This window comes from Budorcas taxicolor, chromosome 1 (assembly GCF_023091745.1).
Source record: "Budorcas taxicolor isolate Tak-1 chromosome 1, Takin1.1, whole genome shotgun sequence".
In the NCBI taxonomy this organism is placed as follows: Eukaryota; Metazoa; Chordata; class Mammalia; order Artiodactyla; family Bovidae; genus Budorcas; species Budorcas taxicolor.
The window spans coordinates 133,664,030-133,685,487 of NC_068910.1; the positions used below are offsets into that span (position 1 = coordinate 133,664,030).

A 21,458-nucleotide genomic window follows, 5' to 3' on the forward strand; every position below is an offset into this window, starting at 1 on the left:
CCATCTCCCAGCCCTCGTGGTTTCACATGGAAGTGCAGTGTGAACCAAAGCAAGACTGAATGTGTCTGTAAATAATTCTGTCCATCATTCACTCCATGTGGTTCTCTGGATTGAGAGATGTACCTCTTAAACCTCCTCATTGGTTTGTCAAGGTCTGAGCAGCAGTGAAATCATCCTAAATCCAGGGACTTTCTAGAAGGTCGTTCAGAAGAGATACAGATGTACAGAGTCACGAAAAGTATTCAGAAGAGAGGCAGAGATAACAGGGATAGCTGTTATGAGATTTTACCTGTGTTCCAAAATGAGTGGTTGACTTGGCAAAACATAAGATCACTGAAGAAAGTATCAAGGTTCCTGCCTTTGCTGAAAGTTTAAGCAAGAAGTTCTATTTAACAGAGATGTCATGTATGTCAACTGTACTGGTTTAGATTACTTACATATAGTTTCTTAATAGGATACATGTACACATACAGTAAAAATATATCACATTCAACTTCCAGAGTTTTATAATATAGAGATATATATGAAATCAACCTTAAGTAACTTTGAGTGCTCCAGTTAAGACAGTAATTTATGTACCGAAGCATTACATTGTTTTGACTAAGCACAATTAGATGACAGGTTTGGTTTTTTTTAGAACATTTTATAAATCTTGTATAGAACTCTTTTACCAGAACCTGTGCATTAAGAGAAAGCAATGTTACCCTTTTGCAATCTGTGAGTGAGAAGATTTTTCTCTCAGTCACAGGTATTTGACTAACCTAGGTTCTGTTTATGAAATGCTATCCCCAGATTCACTGGCAGCTCAGAGTTCATCTGGCAGGAAAGCCTGCCAGGGAATAAGTCCAAATACAGCATGAGTTGTGGGGCTATTTTTTATGTCTACACTTCATTTGAAATAGGTAACGAATAAAACAGGTTCATGCAAAAGTGCAAACAGAAACCTTTCTTGCAGTTCCTGTGAACAACGTAACAACACTTTCTGATGTCTTCTGCAGCTGTAGAATGCAGTCCTCAGAAAGTTAGCCTGCTTTATTTCTAACCCCTTGTAGAAATGAAGGGGTGCTTACCAAAAGGAAGCAGCCATATAGGCCTTTCAAAGGCCTGGTCCCAAGTCCTTTTTGAAGCCATGGAATAAAATCTGATACGTCATCCTAACAGAGCATTGAGTTTTAACTGCAATTGCAATATCTATCACTGCTCAGCCACCAATATTTCCCTGGACTAAAAGGACTAATTGCATTTTGAGGCCGACACTGCTTTCTGGTATATATTCTCCACACAAGATGGTTATGAACTGCCTTTTTTTCCACTGGTGGAAAAAAAAATTAAACCTGGGCATTTCATGGTCTCTTTCTTTCTTTCTTTTTCCTTGGTTTTTGGGAGATTTGTTTTTGTGTTTTGTACATGAGCCATCCTTTGTTTCCTAGAATGTGTTTTTTAAATTACTCTTATGCAAATGCTATTTTAAAAAATATAACTTAAGTGTTTGCTCAAATCAGGTTTAATGGCATTGCTTCTCTCTTATAAAAAGCCTGAGAAAATTAAAATCATGCAGCACAGAAGTGCAAGCAGAGAGTTTATGAAGGATAAATAGAACTCTAAACCTATCTTAATGACGAAGAATGATGGAAACTAAGCCTGAACTTTAATATATAAAATACTTATTCCTGCAGTGGAAATGTAGAATTAAAAATACTCATCATTCTTTTCCATTGACTTCAAAGTCAACTTCTTCATCTGTGTTCCACCTCATCCCATTTAAGATTATAGACTAATAAATTAGTAAAAAGTACAAGCAATAAGACTAGATAGCACTTATGTATTTTCAGGATTAACCAAATAAGTGGAAACTGATTCTGACTGTATTTGTTTCCTAGTTTTCGAATGGCCCTGGGCCACCAAGGCTACTTTCTCAGAGCTCTCTAACCCTTCATATTCTTCATTTAAACCCATAGTTCTATACCAATACTATATGATACAATATTTTGAAATTTAAAACAAGTTTACTAAAAACTCTTTTAGTAAACATGTCTTTGTTATAAGACACAACATAAAAGAAGAAAGCCTGGTCCCTTGGGCTCATCATGGGATAAATACAGGCACTGAGGATTACGAATATCTGTACAGTATGGCTTGGCAAGTTATGTTCCGTCCACTGTGGACGATAACTAAAAAGCCCCCTGCTGAATCTTTATGAGTTTTTATGACCATGTAGGAAACAAGCTGAGTTTTTGCTTGAGAAGGATAATGGTGTCCAGACTGCACAGTAGAGCATTAATGAAACTGTGCTGTTGGGAGGGCAAGAGTGTTAGAGCCAAAGCAGTTATAACAGCTTTCACATCAGAGCTGGGATGGGCCAAATGGAAGGCAAGGATGATTCTGTTAACTGGAGCCAAAGTACAATCATTAGAATAGAATGAATTTAGTAGAGGCCCCAAGAGAAAGGGTATATATTTTATATGGTTTGATAACTGAAGAAAGCTAACAGGGAGACATCCTATCTTCAAAGCTCCTGGTCCTTCCCAATGAGAATAAGTTGATTGTGTTCCTGGTTTAGGAATTCTCTTTAGCAAGTTGGAAATAACAAGGAATCCCAGAAGATGGGGCTGGGAAATATACTCTAGTTGCTCTGTGGGCAACTGTGGTGAGGGATGAAGGATTAGGAACCACTTTCTTGTACCTATTTTGGCAGAGAGATTTATTACTTTGTGGTAGAGAAGAGGGGAGAGATGAGAAAATAGTCCCCTCTAATTATGGTAATTTTTGCAATCAAAACTTAACTAGGAATCAGTAAGAATGAACTTCCAGTTGAAATGGGAAAAATAAATATTGGTTAAAGTCACAAGTTTCTTGCTTGGCTTATATCCATTATATAGGGTTTTGGGGTTTTTTTTGTTTTATAAGGATGGGATGCAGAAAGAAGGAAAAGATCAGGGACAACCCACAATAAGTTTTTAAAGGTATACATAGTAATTTACTACACCTTTTACATTGGTTGCAAATTAAACAGATTTATATCCACGTACAGTTGAATGTGAGAAAATGTTTAAGAAAAAAAATTGTAACGTTGGAGGTGTCCTTCAAGTCTCTCACAGCCATAAACACTCTTGGGGGGAACAGAGGAAGCAGAGGAAAAGCTGGCTGCACCGCTTTGTGGTTCACAAGTCTTTATAAATAGTAGTGCCTTTCAGAGGGGAGGATGGGAGATAAAGAAGTTCATTGTATTTAGACTGACTGATATTGCAGCATTTTTTCTTTAAAATATCTTTTAAATGAAACTATCTGAACATAGGGTGAGCCCAGGAATTCTTGAGTTTCAACCTCAGCTGTTCCTGATTCGTCCTTTCTTACAGAAAGTCTTTGTTTTTTTTCTGCCCCAAATATCCCCATTGTGAAAATGGGAGTTGGGGGAAGGAGGGAGGAATTAATCTCATAGGAATGTGGGGAAAATACCTTAGTTGGGATGTCTAGAAAATACTTAGATTTTTTTAAAAGTGCTACCTACACACTGCCAGTGCTAAGAATTTTATTGATGGTAACTTTGAACATTCCAAGATTTCAATATTCATGTCTTTAGATACCATTTACAAACTTATGAGATTAAATTCTGTAAGTTGATTTTAATTGGAAGTACTAGGTGCTCTTTGTCTGAATGTTATTTGATCTTAGCCTATAATTTCAATCATTTAAAAGCTTATTTACAGAAAAAGGTTAGGAGAGCTGATGAAGTGTTTGTCAATAAACTGTTTTCTCGAGTATGTCTTATGGCAGAAGCACAGAGTAAGATGCCCTCCAAAGCAACCACGACTCTCTCCTCAAGCTATATGCTCTAGAAAAAATTGACAGAGAAAAGTCCAAACAGCCACTTTCCTCACTGGGAGGACAGAGATGAGAATAAAATGTTTTCTGATATCACAACTCATTTCTTTAGAATCTCACAGGTTTCTATAGTAAGAGGCAAATTAAATGCACAGGTGTAGAAATGAACTGTTAGTTTTTGGAGGGAAACCTTTGATCTTTTTCTCTGTTTTAAGATAATTAGATGTCCTGGAAGTGGCATATTTGTTTTTCCACAGTCTCCATGATTTAGTGCTGGTGAGTCAGTTGTTACTTTTTTCTTGCCTTGTGGAAGAGCATGGACATTGAGATTTGTGAGACTACGAAGGGGCAAATGTGTTATACACTAGATGCTGGTTATTTCTGTATCTTAAGTAAAACTTTGTCCCATAAATCTGATAGAGGAGGAAATATTTCAAACATAAGGGTCTTCATAGTAGGGAAAAAGTGCAAACTCACCACATGCTTGTTCAGTTTTGAGAAATGTGAGGCTTATGTATTTCCCTCCCGTGTAGCATCTCTGTGGAGTCTGGGTTAGGCGACCACAGTACGTGAGCTTTCAGTGGGTTTATTAGCATTACAGTTTTCTTAACTATTTAAAATCTAGGGATCATTTGGAAATGAATAACTAAACTCAAGGTGGGGTTAGAAGAGATAAGATTTACCCATTCTCTACTAAGAAAAGGGGAACTACTATGTTAATATACATTTTCTAAAAACTAAAAGGTTCTTTGTTTCATTAATTCTAGAGGGTTAAAAACAGCTGAAATTTGTCCATAGCATTAGATATCTTTAATAGAGAATACTATTCATGTGAGAAATATATACAAAAATAGTAGAATACAGGCCATATTTTCTATGAAAGACATTTCTTCCTCATTTTCGATACATGTAGAAGTTAGAGGAGAGGAAAAAACAATTACTCTAAGACAAATTTTCATCTTTAAGGGACATTTATGAAAAGATTGAATACTCATGGGCTATTGTGTTTCCTGTTAGCCTATTTGCTGGGAGATTCTAAACTGTGGTCAGATTCTGTTTTTATTCAGATGAACAAGATTAACTGCTTATTCAGCTAACTGTTATTTTGGATAGTGAGGATGGCTGAAGAAATGGAAGAGTGCAAATGAATTTACTAGCTGAGGAATAGCTAGTGTAGGAGTTACATCAATGCCCGACTTCCGTCAAGAAATGAAGCCACATCTCGGAGTATTATGGGGACTGTTACTATGATCTCAAAGACTGTGGTTATGAATTTGAAGGTAACGAAACATACATCTTCTCTTACTAACTTAAGCCATATATGTCATCCCTATGATTGATTTTTTTTGACCCCGGTGCTTTTACTTTTGTTTCTGCCAGACTTTGGCCTACTCTATGGGGAAGGTGAGTAAGTAAAAATAGTAGTTAGGACAAATGTGAAGACTGTGAAAAAACTAAACGTGTTCTTCAGAACGAGATCCTAGTCAGAGAACAGTAGTGATCAGAGTGCAAACTGTTGGAAAATATGGATATATGTACATCTGTACATGTATATAGTGTATAATATGTATGTATATGTTATTGCTCATATGCAGAAATCTATCCATTTGAAGACAGCCCAGGTGGATCAGTTTTCTAGTTGAAAACCATTTAGGGCCATTCAAAACCATTAGGGCTGATGGGTAGAGTTAGAGTCTACTCGCTAGGGATTTATTTGCTATCTTTTGAAGCTACAAAGCCAAACGAACAAAGCTTGAAACATAATGGGACCATCATTGAGGTTATTGTTTGCCTGGAGTCAGAAGAATCTTTATATTTGAATATGTGACAGTTGGTTTGCAAATCTTATTGGCACCTCTTGGTTTTGAGTGATTCCTCCCCACCAAGTCTTTTGAGAGTCTGGGGGTGGGCTTCTCTGGCCGTTCAGATAAAAGGCCTTATCCATAAGTGGACAGGTTTCCCCATAGGGACCATTACACATATACATATAAGTACATACTTCCATCAGGCTTGTAACAATTGATTTAAAATCACTCCACAGTATTGATAAATAGCTCTATATTTTCAAGGTGCAGAAGAATTCCACAGCCTTAATTATTTCAGTGTCTTGCTGGTCTGCCTTAAGTGTATCTTCTGGGTTTTTGGTTGTTTCATTATTTTTAAAGTTTTCTGCAGTTGTTCATTTTGTATGCACACAATGTCGTTTTGTAAAGGTAGGTTGTAAATATTTTATTTGTAAGTCAAAATCACTCGTGTAATGTTGTAAAGTGATGACTTGCTGTCTTGTTATTATCATTACAGTAAATGTTCTAAGTTATGGATGAAGCTTCAAAATGTACATCTCAAGTTATGCATTCCTATAAATATACTATATTAAAGATTATTTCTGGTGGTCTTTTGTTTTCTTTCGAATTAAAATGTCCGGTAAAAGAAAAGAGTAATTTTTTTTTGTTCTTCCTCCAAATATATGAAAGCCTTTGACAAGATGAAAATATTGCGCTTTTATTAAAACACATTTTGCCCAGCATTTTGGAAAGAAAAGAACAATTTTATAGCCTGAAGAAATACTCTAAGGCATTTCTCTATCTAAAAATGCCAAATAAGTGTCAGTGTGTGTTGTTAACTTCATTCTGGTGTTTCATTTGGCAACTTTGTTAGAAAATTGTTAGGCCATATGGGATGGATCTCACAAGTTTACACAATATATTGTGGACTCCAGGAGTCTGGATTAGACTGTGCAGACGTAATGAGGCTTTGAAAGAGCCTGTGTGTGCCACCCAAATGCAAATGAAACTAATTCATAGTATATTGTCAATTAACTAGTGTGTGTTAAAATTAATACTGTAAAGGAAAAATCTCATTTAAAGTGGAGGGAGGAAGCCCTGACGGAGGAGCTCTGTCACACACACAAGCACATACCACCCTGTGCACCTTATTTTACATCCCTGGGTAAGAAGAGGTTTACTTAACTTCCTTAGCATGGGGATGGAAGGTTTTTTCCCTTGCTCAGCAACAATGCAGCCAATGAAAAGCAACCAAGAAACTGTCAGCCCATAAGAAACTGTCACCAACCTGAACTCTTGATTTACTCCAAAGAACTTTCCTTCAAAGCAAACCCTCCCAACTTCTGGGGCATCTTCATAAAGTTGCATTCCTCTCCTTTCTTCTCCAGGATTGCTTATGGTTTGCCACAGTTTCCATGCTGATAATGCAATTCCTCTGCCATTCCCAAGTAAAACTCATTTTGCTGGTACAGTAACTGGCCATTTTATTCTTTAGGTTGATATGTATTAGGGATTGAAGTATTATGATTAGTTTATTTTGCAAACAAGAATAAAAATATCTTAAAGTTTGGTTTCTATTTCATCAAGATTTTATTGCATTTATTTGAAACGAGAACTGTCAAAAGCATGGGCTCCTTCACGCTGGCTGGTCATCTTGTCTTCACAGAAAACACAGACATACATAAAGAAAATTAAACAGAAATAAGAATCAATTTCAGTTCAGTTCAGTCGCTCAGTCGTGTCCGACTCTTTGCAACCCCATGGACTGCAGCATGCCAGGCCTCCCTGTCCATCACCAACTCCCAGATCTTACTGAAACTCATGTCCATCGAGTCGGTGATGCCATCCAACCATCTTATCCTCTGTCATCCCCTTCTCCCGCCTTCAATCCTTCCCAGCATCAGCAGCTTTTCCAATAAGCCAGTTCTTCAAATGAGTCAGAATCAATTTGATGAGTAACAATTATGAGCCTTACGATTTTAACGGTATCTTTAAAGTATTGCCATCTACCCATAATGGGAATTTCCTCTAAGGAACTGATTTGTGAATACAAAATATGCTTAGATTTTCAGACTGGCTGGCATGATATTCCTCCTGGATAACCTTGATACCAAAGTGTAAATTCATCTTCCTCGTTTCTTGGGACCCGGAGCCGCGCGCAGCCAGCTACCCCGCCCAGCCGCCGGAAAAAGGGCCGGAAGAGGCGGGACTTCTCAGGTGGCGTCATCGGGCGCCGCGGCAAGCGAGGTTTGGAGTTTGGAGTGAACTGGAAGAGCGGGACCATGGCGGCGGCTGATGCCCCTTTGGGGTCTTTGGTAACGGGTCTGTACGACGTGCAGGCTTTTAAGTTTGGGAACTTCGTGCTGAAGAGTGGGCTCTCTTCCCCTGTGTACATCGATCTGCGGGGCATCGTGTCTCGACCGCGTATTCTGAGTCAGGTACCTACCGGGGAAAGGAAAGGAGAGGGTTTCGTGGCGTGAATGGGGACCAGGAGGAGTGGGGTGACAGAAGTTGGGCTCTGGGTGAGATCAAAAGAGCCAAGCAGGAAGGCCGACCCTGCTTCGGCTTGGGGGAGTTGGTTTGCGAAACCCAGAGACCAGGAACTGTTCGGCTCTTTAGGATCTAGAGGGCAGCCTGCTCGTAGACTCGCTTGGCTTTGACACGTGCTTTGCAGCCGAGTCAAGGAACCCAGTTTGGGGCTTTGGCTCTCACAGAAGTAGTTGGAGGAGTTCTGCGTATTCAACTTCGTGAAAATGGGACGGGGAGGAAATGGTGGGTGAGGGAAGAATTTTGTAGCTGCTTAAATACTTGGAAAGGCGCTTGCTAGGAAAAGGGGATTCGATTTTGGACTTTGTGGCCAGGAGCAAGAACTAAGGCCAGAGGGTGGACATTTCATGGAGGCAGTTCTTTGGTGAATAAAAGGGAAAAGCTGTGTAGAAGTTAAGAGATTTCTAGCACAATGCTTCTCAAACTCTGAGTATATATGAATCACCTGGAATTTTGTTTAAATGGGTAATCTGACTGATTGAGTACATCTGAGGCAAGATGGGAGATTATGCTTTCCTCACAAGCTGCCGACCAAAGCTGCAGATCACAGTGTAAAGTAGAAGGGTCTAAATGTGCTGTTTAAATTCCTTGCTCCTTGCGAGTATTCACCATTATGGGTTGTTGTTGTTGTTGTTGTTTGGTTGCGCTAAGTCTTCGTTGCTGCCCGTGGTCTTTCTCTAGTTGTGGTCACCGGGGACTATTCTGTGCCTGGGCTTCTAGCTGCTGCGGATTCTCCTGTGGCGCTCAGGCTCTAAGCACTCTGACCTCAGTAGTTGTGGCACATGGGCTTAGTTGCTCTGGGGCATGTATGATCTTCCCGGACCAGGCGTTGAACTCCTGTCCCGTGCATTGGCAGGCGCATTCTTAACCACTGGGCCACCAGGGAAGTCCCGGGAATTTTTAAATTTGGTCACATGTGACTAGTGGCTACTTTATTGAACAGTGAAGATGTAGAACCTTGGCATTGTCACAGAAGTTCTGTCTGGAAGACATGTGTAAAGCTTTCTCCACCACTAAGGGTTTCTGTTCACCCCTTGTGAACCCCACTCTGTGAGGTTATTACAAAAAGGACTGAAGCACTAGTTGAAGTGGGTTAGAATGTTCTTGCCATCCAGAATCTTGCTATGGTGCATCTCATCAGTGCTGAGAAAGTGAATGATTAGGGATCTTATTTTGAAAAATTGGTTTATTTTTGAAGAAGTCATCAGTTTACAGATGACCAAAAATTATTTTTTGATACTAGATGTTGAGGTTTGTGTGTATGTGTGTGTTATTTTGGATAGTTAACACAGAAGGAGCTCAAAACATTGAGAGTTCTGGCTATAGCAGAACTCTTTCATGTCTGCTTATGTATGTAAATAGGATTTCTTATTATTTGCACCCCTAAGACGCAATAGAACTTGCACTGAACTCTGACTTCCTAGTAGTAATAGTCAGTTATACTAGATACATAAATTAATTGCCAGGGTCAGGTACTACTATTCCTGTCACTAAGCAATGCATTTTCAAAATAATATGTTTTATGCTTCTATCAAATTTGCAGATTATGTTTTAATTCATTTTATGATCATAACAATTGTAATAACATAGAAGTTTTAACATTTAGAGACTTAACGGTCATGGGAAATTTTTAAAATTTAAACAATTTAAAATTTCAGTTTACATACATTTTTGTTTTGGAGAAGTATCATAGAATGATCAGTAGAAGTTTTTCAAGCATAAATGTATATTGCATTGGAATAAAATTCTCTGGAGATAATGAAATGAGACTATAAGTTCAAGAAAGTGTAAATTTTTCCAGGTTTCATAGTTAAGCATTTTCATGTTGTAGTTTGTTTTGTTTCTGGCTCCCTGAAGTCTTAATAGTGATATCCAGGATCTTTAGTTGCCTTATGTGGGATCTAGTCCCCACCCCCATCCCGCTTCCCGCACATTGGGAATGCAGAGTCTTAGCCACTGGACCAATAGGGAAGTCTCTCTCTTTTTTTTTTTTTTAAAGCAGATGTTGCTTATCAAATCAATATGGCATTTGGATCTTATTGTGTTCACTTAAAAGAATGATGTAACAGTTCTAGGATAATATGTTGATTTTTTCAGTACTCCAGAAGTTACATTTTTTGCTGCTTAAAAATATTCATAAATTTTTCAAATCTTTAGAAATACAGGAACTAAAAAATTTGAACACCTCGGATATAGGTCACTTAGTAATTCTTCACTTTTCTTAAAATAAGATGGTGTTGGGTGGGAGTATCCATTGTAGTGTTACAATGTGATGATTTTTGTGGGAAAAGATTATCAACTAGTGGCTCTGTATTTATGAGAACTTTCAAAAACACTTTGGTATATAGTCTTGTTGATTTTTTAAAAATGGAGATATAATTGACAGATAACATTACATTTGTTTCAGGTGTATGTAATGACTGTATATATTGCATAATCATTGCCACAGTAAGTGTAGTTAACATAATTGCGATTTTTTTCTTGTGCTGGGAACTTTAAAGATCTCTCAGCAACCTCCAAATATGCAAAGCAGTATTATGAACTGTGATCACTGTGCTGCATATTATAATACATTTCCATGACTTACTTATTCTATGATTGGACGTTTGTACCTTTTGAATTCCTTCACCCATTTTGCCTCTCCCCTGCTCTGCCTCTGGCAGCCACCAATCAGTTCTTTATATCTACGATTTATCTTTGTGTTTATAAGACTCCACATATAAATAAGATCATGAGGTATTTGCCTTTCTCCATCTATTTCGCTTAGCATCATGCCCTTGAAGTCCCTTAATGCCCTTAAATGTTGAGCCAGTGGCGATGTATTACCTTTGTCTTGGCTGAATGATATTCCACTGTGTGTGTGTACATACCACATTCTCTTTATCCATTTGTTCATTGATGGTTGTTTTGCAATTTAGGTTGTTTCCACATTTTGGCTATTGTAAATAATGCTCCAGTGAACGTGGGGGTGCAGATATCTTTTTAAGGTAGTGTTTTCATTTCCCTTAGGTAAATATCCGGAAGTGGACTTGCTGGATGACATGGGAGTTCTGTTTTTAACTTTTTGAGGAACCTCCATATTACTTTCCACAGTGGCTGCACCAATTATCATTCCCACTATAAATGCAGAAGGGTTCCATTTCCTTTGCATCTTCACCAAAACTTATTATTTCTTGCTCTTTTGGTAATAGCCATTTGATATCTCAGTGTGGTTTTGATTTGCATTTCCCTGATTATTAGTGATTTTGAGCATCTTTTCATATGCTTCTGGGCTATTTGTGTGTCTTGTTTGGAAAAAATGTCTATTCAGATCCTCTGCTCATTTTTTTGATCAGATCATTTTTTATTGAGCTCTGTGAATTCTTTATGTATTTTAGATACTAATCCCTTTTCAGAAATATAATTTTCAAATATCTTCTTCTGTTCAGAAGGGTACTTTTTTGGGGGGAGGGGGTGTTGCTGATGGCTCCCTTTGTTCTGTGGAAGCTCTTCAGTTTGATATAGTCCCATTTGTTTAATTTTATTTTTGTTGTCTTTGCCTTTGAAGTGAGATCCAAAGAAATGTCACCAAGAGTAATATCAGGGAGTAACACCAGCTGTGTGTTATTCTAGGAGTTTTATGTTTTCAGGTCTTACATTCAAGTTTAATCCATTTTGAGTTAATTTTTATGTATGGTGTATTATAGTGGTCCAGTTTCATTCTTTTGCATGTTGCTGTCCTGTTTTACCAACAGTGTGTTATTAAAGAGACTGTCCTTTCCCGTTGTGCATTCTTGGCTCCTTTCTTGTAAGTTAATTGAAATATGTGCTTGGGTTTATTTTTAGGCTCTCTATTCTGTTCTGTTGATCTGTTTATTTGTTTTTATGCCCATTAGTTTTGACCACAATAGCTTTATTAATATAGTTTAAATCAAGGAGTATGAAGTCTCCACCTTTATTTTTCTTTCTCGAGGTTGCTTTGGCTATTTGGGTGGCAGAAAGTGAGAGGAACTAAAAAGCCTCTTGATGAAAGTGAAAGAGGGGAGTGAAAAGGTTGGCTTAAAGCTCAACATTCAGAAAACTAAGATAACGGCATCTGGTCCCATCACTTCATGACAAATGGATGTGAAAACAGTGTCAGACTTTATTTTTGGGGGCTCCAAAATCACTGCAGATGGTGATTGCAGCCATGAAATTAAAAGACGCTTACTCCTTGGAAGGAAAGTTATGACCAAGCTAGACAGCATATTCAAAAGCAGAGACATTACTTTGCCAACAAAGGTCGGTCTGGTCAAGGCTATGGTTTTTCCAGTGGTCATGTATGGATGTGAGAGTTGGACTGTGAAGAAAGCTGAGCACTGAAGAATTGATGCTTTTGAACTGTGGTGTTGGAGAAGACTCTTGAGAGTCCCTTGGACTGCAAGGAGATCCAGCCAGTCCATCCTAAAGGAGATCAGTCCTGGGTGTTCATTGGAAGGACTGATGCTGAAGCTGAAACTCCAATACTTTGGCCACCTCATGTGAAGAGTTGACTCATTGGAAAAGATCTTGATGCTGGGAGGGATTGGGGGCGGGAGGAGAAGAGGATAAGATGGCTGGATGGCATCACCAACTCGATGGACATGAGTCCAGGAGTTGGTGATGGACAGAGAGGCCTGGCGTGCTGTGATTCATGGGGTCACAAAGAGTCGGACACGACTGAGTGACTGAACTGAACTGATGGTTCCAAAGAAATTTTAGGATTGTTTGTTGTATTTCTGTGAAAAATACTATTGGATTTTTGATAGGGATTGCATTGAATCTGCAGATTGCTTTGGATAATGTGGACATTTTTACAATATTAATTCTTCCAAATATAAACATGGAATATCTTAATTTGTGTCATGTTCAATTTTGTTCATTAGTGTCTTATACTTTTTAGCGTACAGGTCTTTCACCTCCTTGGTTAAATTTATTCTTAGGTACTTTGTTCTTTTTGAGGCAGTTGTATATGGCATTGTCTTCTTAATTTCTCTGATAGTTTGTTGTTAGTCTGTAAAAACACAACAGATTTTTGTATATTGATTTTATACCTTGCAACTTTACTGTGTTCGTTTATTCTAACAATTTTTTTGTGAAGTCTTTATGGTTTTCTAAATATAAAATCATGTCATCCACTTAGTTTGGAGAAGGAAATGGCAGCCCACTCCAGTGTTCTTGTTTGGAGAATCCCATGGACAGAGGAGCCTGGCAGGCTACAGTCCATGGGATCACAAGAGTCGGAATCAACTTAGTGACTAAACCACCACCGGCACTTAGTTACTCCTTCCTTTCCAATATTTATGCCTTTTATTTCTTTTTTCCTGCCTAATTGCTCTGACTAGAGCTTCCAGTACTATGTTGAGTAAAAGTGGCAAGAATTCTCATCTTTGTCATGTTTCTGATCCTAAGGAAATAGCTTTCAGCTTTTCATTGTTGACTATGACTAGCTGTGGGCCTATCATATGGCCTTTATTATTCCGTCTCCACCCATTGTTCAGTCTTTATCAATGGTTGTTGAATATTATCAAGTGCTTTTTCTGTAGCTCTTGAGATGACCATATGATTTTTATCCTTCATTTTGTTAATGTGATGTATCTCATTGATTAGTAGTGTTGAGTCATCCTTGTATCCCTGAGCTAAATCCCACTTGATCATAGCTTATTATCTTCTTTATGCATTGAGTTTGGTTTGCTAATATTTTGTTGACGGTTTGTACATCTAAATTCATTACCAATATTGACCTGTACTTTTTCTGTATGTGTCCTTGTCTGGTTTTGGTATCAGTGTAATGCTGGCCTTGTAAAAGGAGTTTGGAGACATTCTCTCATCTTTTTAATGTTTTGGAAGAATTGGAGGAGGATAGGAATTAAATCTTTTTTGAATAGTGAAATTCAGCAATGAAGGCATAGGGTCTTAAACTTTCGTTTGTTGTGAGTTGTCTGTCTGTTTATTATTGATTAATTCTCCTTATTATTTCTCCTATTTATTCATTATTTCCAATTATGGTTCAGTCTTGGAGACTTGTGTTGCTAGGAACTGATCCATTTCCCAGGGTATTTGTTGATTTATAGTTGCTCATAGTAACCTCTTAGGAGCCTTTTATTTCTTTGGTATCAGGTGTGTGTGCTCTTTCATTTCTGATTTTATTGATTTGAGTTCTCTTTTTTTCCTGGTACTTTAGCTAAAGGTTTATCAATTTTGGTTATCTTTTTAAAGAACCAGCTATTAGTTCATTTATTTAAATTGTCTTTTTGGTCTCCATTTATTTCTACTGTGATCTTTATTTCCTTCTTTCTGCTAACTTTGGGCTTCTTTTGTTCTTCTTTTTCTGCTTTGTCTAGGCATAAAGTTAGGTTGTTTATTTGAAATTCTTCTTATTTCTTGAGGTGGGCCTGTATCATTATAAACTTTACTCTTAAAACTGCTTTTGCTGAATCTTATAGACTTCTGTATGTTTCCTTTTAATTTTCATTTGACTTAAGGGTTTTTTTTTTTTTTTTAATGTCCTTTGATTTCTTCATTGACCCACTGGTAGTTCCATAGCATATCTTTATATATTTGAGATTTTTCTAGTTTTCTTCATGTAACTGAGTTCCAGTTTCATGCCATTGTGGTCAGAAAGATACTTGATACGATTTCAGTCTTAAATTCCTTGAGAAATGTTTTGTGGTCTAACATATGATCTATCCTTGAGAATCTTTCAGGTACACTTAAAGAATGTGTATTCTATTGCTTTGGGATGGAATGTTCTCTATTAAGTCCATCTGGTCTAGAGTATTCTTGGTAGGAAGTGTTTTCCTTTGAGCACTTTGAATACATCATGCCACTTCCTTCTGGCCTGCAAAGTTTTTGCTGAGAAATCTGCTGATAGTCTTAATGGGGTAGGGGGGTTGTTCTCTTGCATAAGAAGTTGTTTTTCTCTTGCCACTTTTAAGATTCTCCCCTTGTCTTCAACTTTTGACATTTTTATTACATTCAGGTTTTTTTGGGTCCATCTTCTTTCAAACACTCCTAATTCTGGGTGTCTGTTTCCATCCCGGAGTTAAGAAAACCTTCAGTCATTTTTTCTTTTTTTTAAATGTTTTTATTTTATATTGGTAGCATAGTTGATTAACAGTGTTGTGTTAGTTTCAGGCGTACAGCAAAGTGATTCGGTTATATATGTACACATGTATCTTCTTTTTCAGATTCGTCTCCTATTTAGGGTATTATAGAATATTGAGCAGAGTCGCCTGTGCTATACAGTAGGTTCTTGCTGCTTGTCTGTTTTAAATATAGCAGTGTGTATATAGTCCAGACTCCCAGTTTATCCCTCCCCTCATCTTTCCCTTTGATAATCATGTTTGTTTTGTAGTCTGTGAGTCTGTTTTGTAAATATGTTCACTTGTATAATTTTTTTTTAGATTCCGAATATAAGGTCTGTCATATGATTTGTCTTTTTCTGTCTAACTTACTTCACTTGGTATAATCTCCAGGTCCATCCATATTACTGCAAATGGCGTTATTTCATTCTTTTTAATTGCTAATATCCCATTGTATATATGTACCCCATCTTTATCCATTTATCTGTTGATGGACACTTAGGTTACTCCCATTTCTTGGATATTGTGAATAACACAGCAGTGAATATTGGGGTGCATGGATTCTTTTGAACCATGGTTTTTTCTGGATCTATGCTCAAGGGTGGGATTGCTGGATAATGTCATAGCTATATATATTTTTAGTTTTTTAAGGAATGTCCATACAGTTTTCTATAGTGGCTGTACTAATATCCATTCCCACCAAAAGCATGGGAGGGTTCCCTTTCTCCAAGCCCTCTCTAGTATTTATTGTTTGTAACCTTTTTGATGATAGCCATTCTGTTCTGACTGGTGTGAGGTGATATCTCATTGTAGTTTTGATTTGCATTTCCCTAATAATTAGCGGTGTTGAGCATCTTTTTATATACCTCTTGGCCATAAGTATTTCTTCTTGGGAGAAATGTCTGTTTGGGTCTTCTGCCCATATTTTGATTGAGTTGTTTGTTTCTTTGATACTGAGTTGCATGAGGTGTTTGTAAATTTTGGAGATTAATTCCTTGCCAGTTTCATGGTTTGCAAATATAGTCTCCCGTTCTGTGGGTTGTCTTCTCATTTTGTTTATTATTTCCTTTGTTGTGCACAAACTTCTGAGTCTAATCAGGTCCGATTTATTTAATTTTTATTTTATTTCCATTACTTTAGGAAATGGATTGAAAAAGATACTGCTGCAATGTATGTCAAAGAGTGTTGAGCATATGTTTTCCTGTAAGAGTTTTATAGTATCCAGTCTTACATTTAAGTCTTTAATACATTTTATATATTTGTATATAAATATTTGTATATGGTATTAAAGAGTGTGCCAATTTCATCGCTTTACATATAGCTGTCCAATTTGCCCAGGACCACTTACTGAAGAGACTGTCTTTTCTCCATTACATATATAGTCTTGCCTCCTTTCTCAAAGATTAATTTACCATAAATGCGTGTGTTTATTTCTGGATTTTGTGTCTTGTTTCATTGATCCATATTTTTGTGACAGTGTCATACTGCAGTTTTGTAGTATAGTCTGAGGTCAGGGAGCCTGATTTTTCCATCATTGCTTTTTGTACTTGTGGTTACTTTGGCTATTTGTTGTTCGGTTGCTCAGTCATGTCCGAGTCTTTGCAACCCCATGGGCTGCAGCATGCCAGGTTTCCCTTGACTAACTCCTGGAGTTTCCTCAGACTCCTGTCCATTGAGTCAATAATGCCATCCAGCCATTTTCTCCTCTGTCACTCCTTCTCCTCCTGCCCTCAGTCTTTGCCAGCATCAGAGTTTCCTCCAGTGAGTTGGCTCTTTGCATCAGGTGGCCAGAGTATTGGAGCTTTAGCTTCAACATCAGTCCTTCCAATGAATGTTCAAGGTTGATTTCCTTTAGGATGGACTGGTTGGATCTCCTTGCAGTCCAAGAGACTCTCAAGAGTCTTTTCCAGCACCACAGTTCAGAAGCATCAATTCTTCAGCGCTCAGCCTTCTTTATGCTCCAATTCTCACATCTGTACATGACTACTGGAAAAACCATAGCTTTGACTAGATGGATCTTTGTCAGTAAAGTGATGTCTCTGCTTTTTAATACACTGTCTAGGTTTGTCCTAGCTTTTCTTCCAAGGAGCAAGCATCTTTTAATTTCATGACTACAGTCACTGTCCACAGTGACTTTGGAGCCCAAGAAAAGAAAGTCTGTCACTGTTTCCATTGTTTCCCCATCTGTTTGCTATGAAGTGATGGGACCAGACACCATGATCTTCATTTTTTTCGCTTAAGAAGGCTTTCTTCTCTCTCCTTGCTGTTCTTTGGAAGTCTGCATTCAGATGGGCGTTATCTTCCCTTTTCTCCTTGCCTTTCACTCATCTTCTTTTCTCAGCTGTTTGTAAGGCCTCCTCAGACAACCATTGTCTTGTTGCATTTCTTTTTCTTGGGAGTGGTTTTGTGTTTCCTTGGTGTCCACTGTAACTTCTTTTTCTTTTCTAATTTTGTTGATTTGAGCCCTTTCCCCTTTTTCTTGGATGAATCTGGCTAAAGGTGTATCAATTTTGTTCACCTTTTCAAACAACCCGCTTTTAGTTTCATTGGTCTTTTCTACTGTTGTCTTCATCCCTATTTCATTTATTTCTGCTCTAGTCTTTGTGATTTCTTTCTACTAACTTTGGGTTTTGTTTGTTTTTCTTTCTCTAGTTTGCTTTATGTGTAAAGTTAGGTCATTGAGATTTTTCTTGTTTCCTGAGGTAAGATGGTATTGCTATAACTTCCCGTCTTAGAACTGCTTTTGCTGCGTCCCATGGATTTTGAATCTTTTTTTTTTACTGTGTATATTTTTAGGCTGCACCACGTCTTCCTTGCTGTACATGGGCTTTCTCTAGTTTTGGCGAGTGGCGGCTGCTCTCCGAGCTGCACGGGCCTCTCGTTGCAGCGGTTTCCCTGTGGAGCACGGGCTCCAGGCGTGCGGCCCACTGGTTTCGTTGCCCCACTGCGTGTGGGACTTTCCCAGACCAGGGGTCAGCCCATGTCCCTGCCCTGGCAGGCGGATTCCTAACCGTCAGAACACCAGGGAAGTCTGTGTTTTTGTTTATTTATTCTTTGATTTCTTTAGTGAGTTGTTTAGTAACATTGTTTAGCTTCCACATGTTTGTGTGTTTTACAGTTTTTTTGTCTAGTGTGTTTCTAATCTCATAGTATTGTGATGGGAAAAGATGCTTGATATGATTTCAGGTTTCTTTAACTTACTGTGGCTTGCTTTGTGGTCCAGCATGTGATAAATCCTGGAGAATGTTCCATGTGCACTTGAGAATTTGTATTTTGGATGGGATGTTCTTATAAATATCAATTAAATCAGTCTGGTCCAATGAGTTTCCGTATTGATTTTCTGTCTGGACCATCTCTATTGATGTAAATGGGGGGTTAAAGTCCCCCACTATTATTGTGTAACTGTCGATTTCTCTTTTCATGTCGGTTAATATTTGTCATATATTGAGGTGCTCCTATGTTGGGTACTTATGTATTTACAGTTGTTATATATATAGTGTGTAATGTGAATGTTCTCAGTATTTTTTTCTTTAGATTCATTCATTCATTTCTTCCAGTATTGAACAGGTGCCTACTATGTGCTTGGCAATGGCTAGCAGTTTTTCTGATTGGTAGTTTGTGAAGGGCTTGTTTATTGGGTTGGAGATTTTTTTCAATCTAAATGAGAAACATCCACTCACTGGGATGTCTCCTCCCTAGTTTTTTTTTTCTTAGTCACATCCAAGAAGGGCAAAGGAAGAGCTCTAAACAGTAAGCATCTGGGCTCACCCTTTGTGGCACAAGTGGTGAAAACTCCCTGGCAGAGGCCCTGGGCTGAGAGCAGGGAGAAAAGGAAATCCTTGTGTATTCAAGCCTCTGGGTAGGAGAGGACTATGTTAATTAAGACCAGTCAAGACAGGAGGCAGGAGGACTTCTAGGGAGCTTGGGACTCCTTGGAATTAGAATCTGTTAGAAGGTCTTGATGTCTAAAAACTGATCATTGGTATTAAAATAAGCGTTGCAGTTTTTTCCCACCTAAAGTTATATGTCCTTTGGAATTCTTTCAGCTTTTTTAGTATGATGGGCATTCTGAATAATGGGGTGTGGGACTGAAGCAGAATTTTAAAATATCAGGTGAGCAAATTCCATGTGTATAGAAAGAGATAAAAGAATCACCTAACCGTTGACAATTGTTTCACTTTCATGCATGAAGTCCTCTTTAAGAGAGGGATGAGTGACCTACTCTTTTTTTTTTTTTAACTTTATTTGGACCATTTTTTAAAGTCTCTTGAATTTGTTACAATATTGTTTCTGTTTTATGTTTTGGATTTTTGGTGGTGGGATTATTAACTCGCCCACCAGGAATTGAACCTGCACCATTTGCATTGGAAGGTGAAGTCTTAGCCACTGGACTGCTAGGGAAGTCCCTAGCTACTCTTAATTATCAAAGATGAGACTCGAATGAGCTGATATCCTGGGAAAGGGGACAGATCTATTTTTAACATACCTGGAGCTCTGGAGAAAAAAAAGCAATACCTGGGCATTTGTATTTTTCAAAAAGTTTCAAGATAATTCTGATATGCATCTGGATTTTGAAAAGTGATTATCGGTTTTCTATTAAATTGTAGGTTTGGTGATATAGAGTTCTATTATTTTTTCTGTTGACCACTCGTGATCCAATAGTATTCAGTTCAGTTCAGTAGCTCAGCCATGTCCGACTCTTTGCAACCCCATGAATCGCAGCACGCCAGGCCTCCCTGTCCATCACCATCTCCCGGAGTTCACTCAGACTCACGTCCATCAAGTCCGTGATGCCATCCAGCCATCTCATCCTCTGTCGTCCCCTTCTCTTCCTGCCCCCAATCCCGCCCAGCATCAGAGTCTTTTCCAATGAGTCAACTCTTCGCATGAGGTGGCCAAAGTACTGGAACTTCAGCTTTAGCATCATTCCTTCCAAAGAAATCCCAGGGTTGATCTCCTTCAGAATGGACTGGTTGAATCTCCTTGCAGTCCAAGGGACTCTCAAGAGTCTTCTCCAACACCACAGTTCAAAAGCATCAATTCTTCGGCGCTCAGCCTTCTTCACAGTCCAACTCTCACATCCATACATGACCACTGGAAAAACCATAGCAAGTAATAATTACATAATCATAATAGTAAAAGTTTTATCAGTTTTCATAATCAATAGCCAGACCAAAAATAGAAGATAATTACACGGGAACATGATTAAGTTAACAATATAAAATAATTAGACACAATTTGGGGGGTCAGGCCGAGTGATGTGGTAAGTGGAAGTACATACATGCATTTGTTTTCATCAGCGCAGCCAGTCTGTGTCTTTGGTTGGTGCACTTAATCCATTTACATTTAAGGTAATCAATCGATGTGTATGATCATATTACCATTTTCCTAATTATCTTGGGTTTATGTTCTGTAGGTCTTTTTCTTCTCTTGTGTTTGCTGCCTAGAGAAGTTCCTTTAACATTTGGTGTAAAGCTGGTTTGGTGGTCCTGAATTCTGTTAACTTTTGTTTGGAAAGTTTTTGGTTTCTCCATCAAATCTGAATGAGAGACTTGCTGGGTAGAGTGTTCTTGGTTGTAGGTTCTTCCTTTCATCACTTTAAATGTACTGTGACATTCCTTTCTGGCTTGGAGAGTTTCTGTTGAAAAATCATCTGATAGCCTGATAGGAGTTCCCTTGTATGTTATGTGCTGTTTTTTCCTCATTACTTTTAATATTTTCTCTTTGTCTTTCATTTTTGTCAGTTTGATTACTATGTGTCTTGGAGTGTTCCTCCCTGGGTTTATCCTGCCTGGGATTCTGTGCTTCTTGGACTTGGTTGACTATTTCCTTTCACAATTTAGGGAAGTTTTCAGCTGTTATCTCTCCAGATATTTCTCAGGTCCTTTCTCTCTTCTCCTTCTAGGACCCCTATAATGCAAATGTTGGTTGTTTAATGTTATCCCGGAGGTCTCTTACAATGTCTTCATTTCTTTTTTCTATATTCTGTTCTACAGCAGTGATTTCCACTGTTCTGTCTTCCAGATCATTTATTCATTCCTCTGCCTTATTCTGCTGCTGATTCCTCCGAGTGTATTTTTCATCTGTCTGTTCTTTGGTATTCTTGCATTTTCTCCACTGTTTTCCAGCGATCCTGGATCATCTTCACTATCAGTATTCTGAATTCTTTTTCTGGAAGGCTGCGTATCTCCACTTCATTTAGTTGTTTTTCTGGGGTTTTATC

At 38.1% G+C, this 21,458-nt stretch overlaps 1 protein-coding gene across 1 annotated transcript in view; it reads left to right on the top strand.

Moving 5' to 3' along the window:
• The first annotated feature begins 7,871 nt into the window (after positions 1-7,871).
• Positions 7,872-21,458, top strand: part of UMPS (uridine monophosphate synthetase) — a 45,692-nt gene continuing 32,105 nt past the window's right edge. The window contains exon 1 of the mRNA XM_052654080.1: positions 7,872-8,044. Within this exon, the coding sequence (XP_052510040.1) occupies positions 7,889-8,044 (156 nt within the window). The 5' untranslated portion in view covers positions 7,872-7,888. The remainder of the gene's footprint in view (positions 8,045-21,458) is intronic.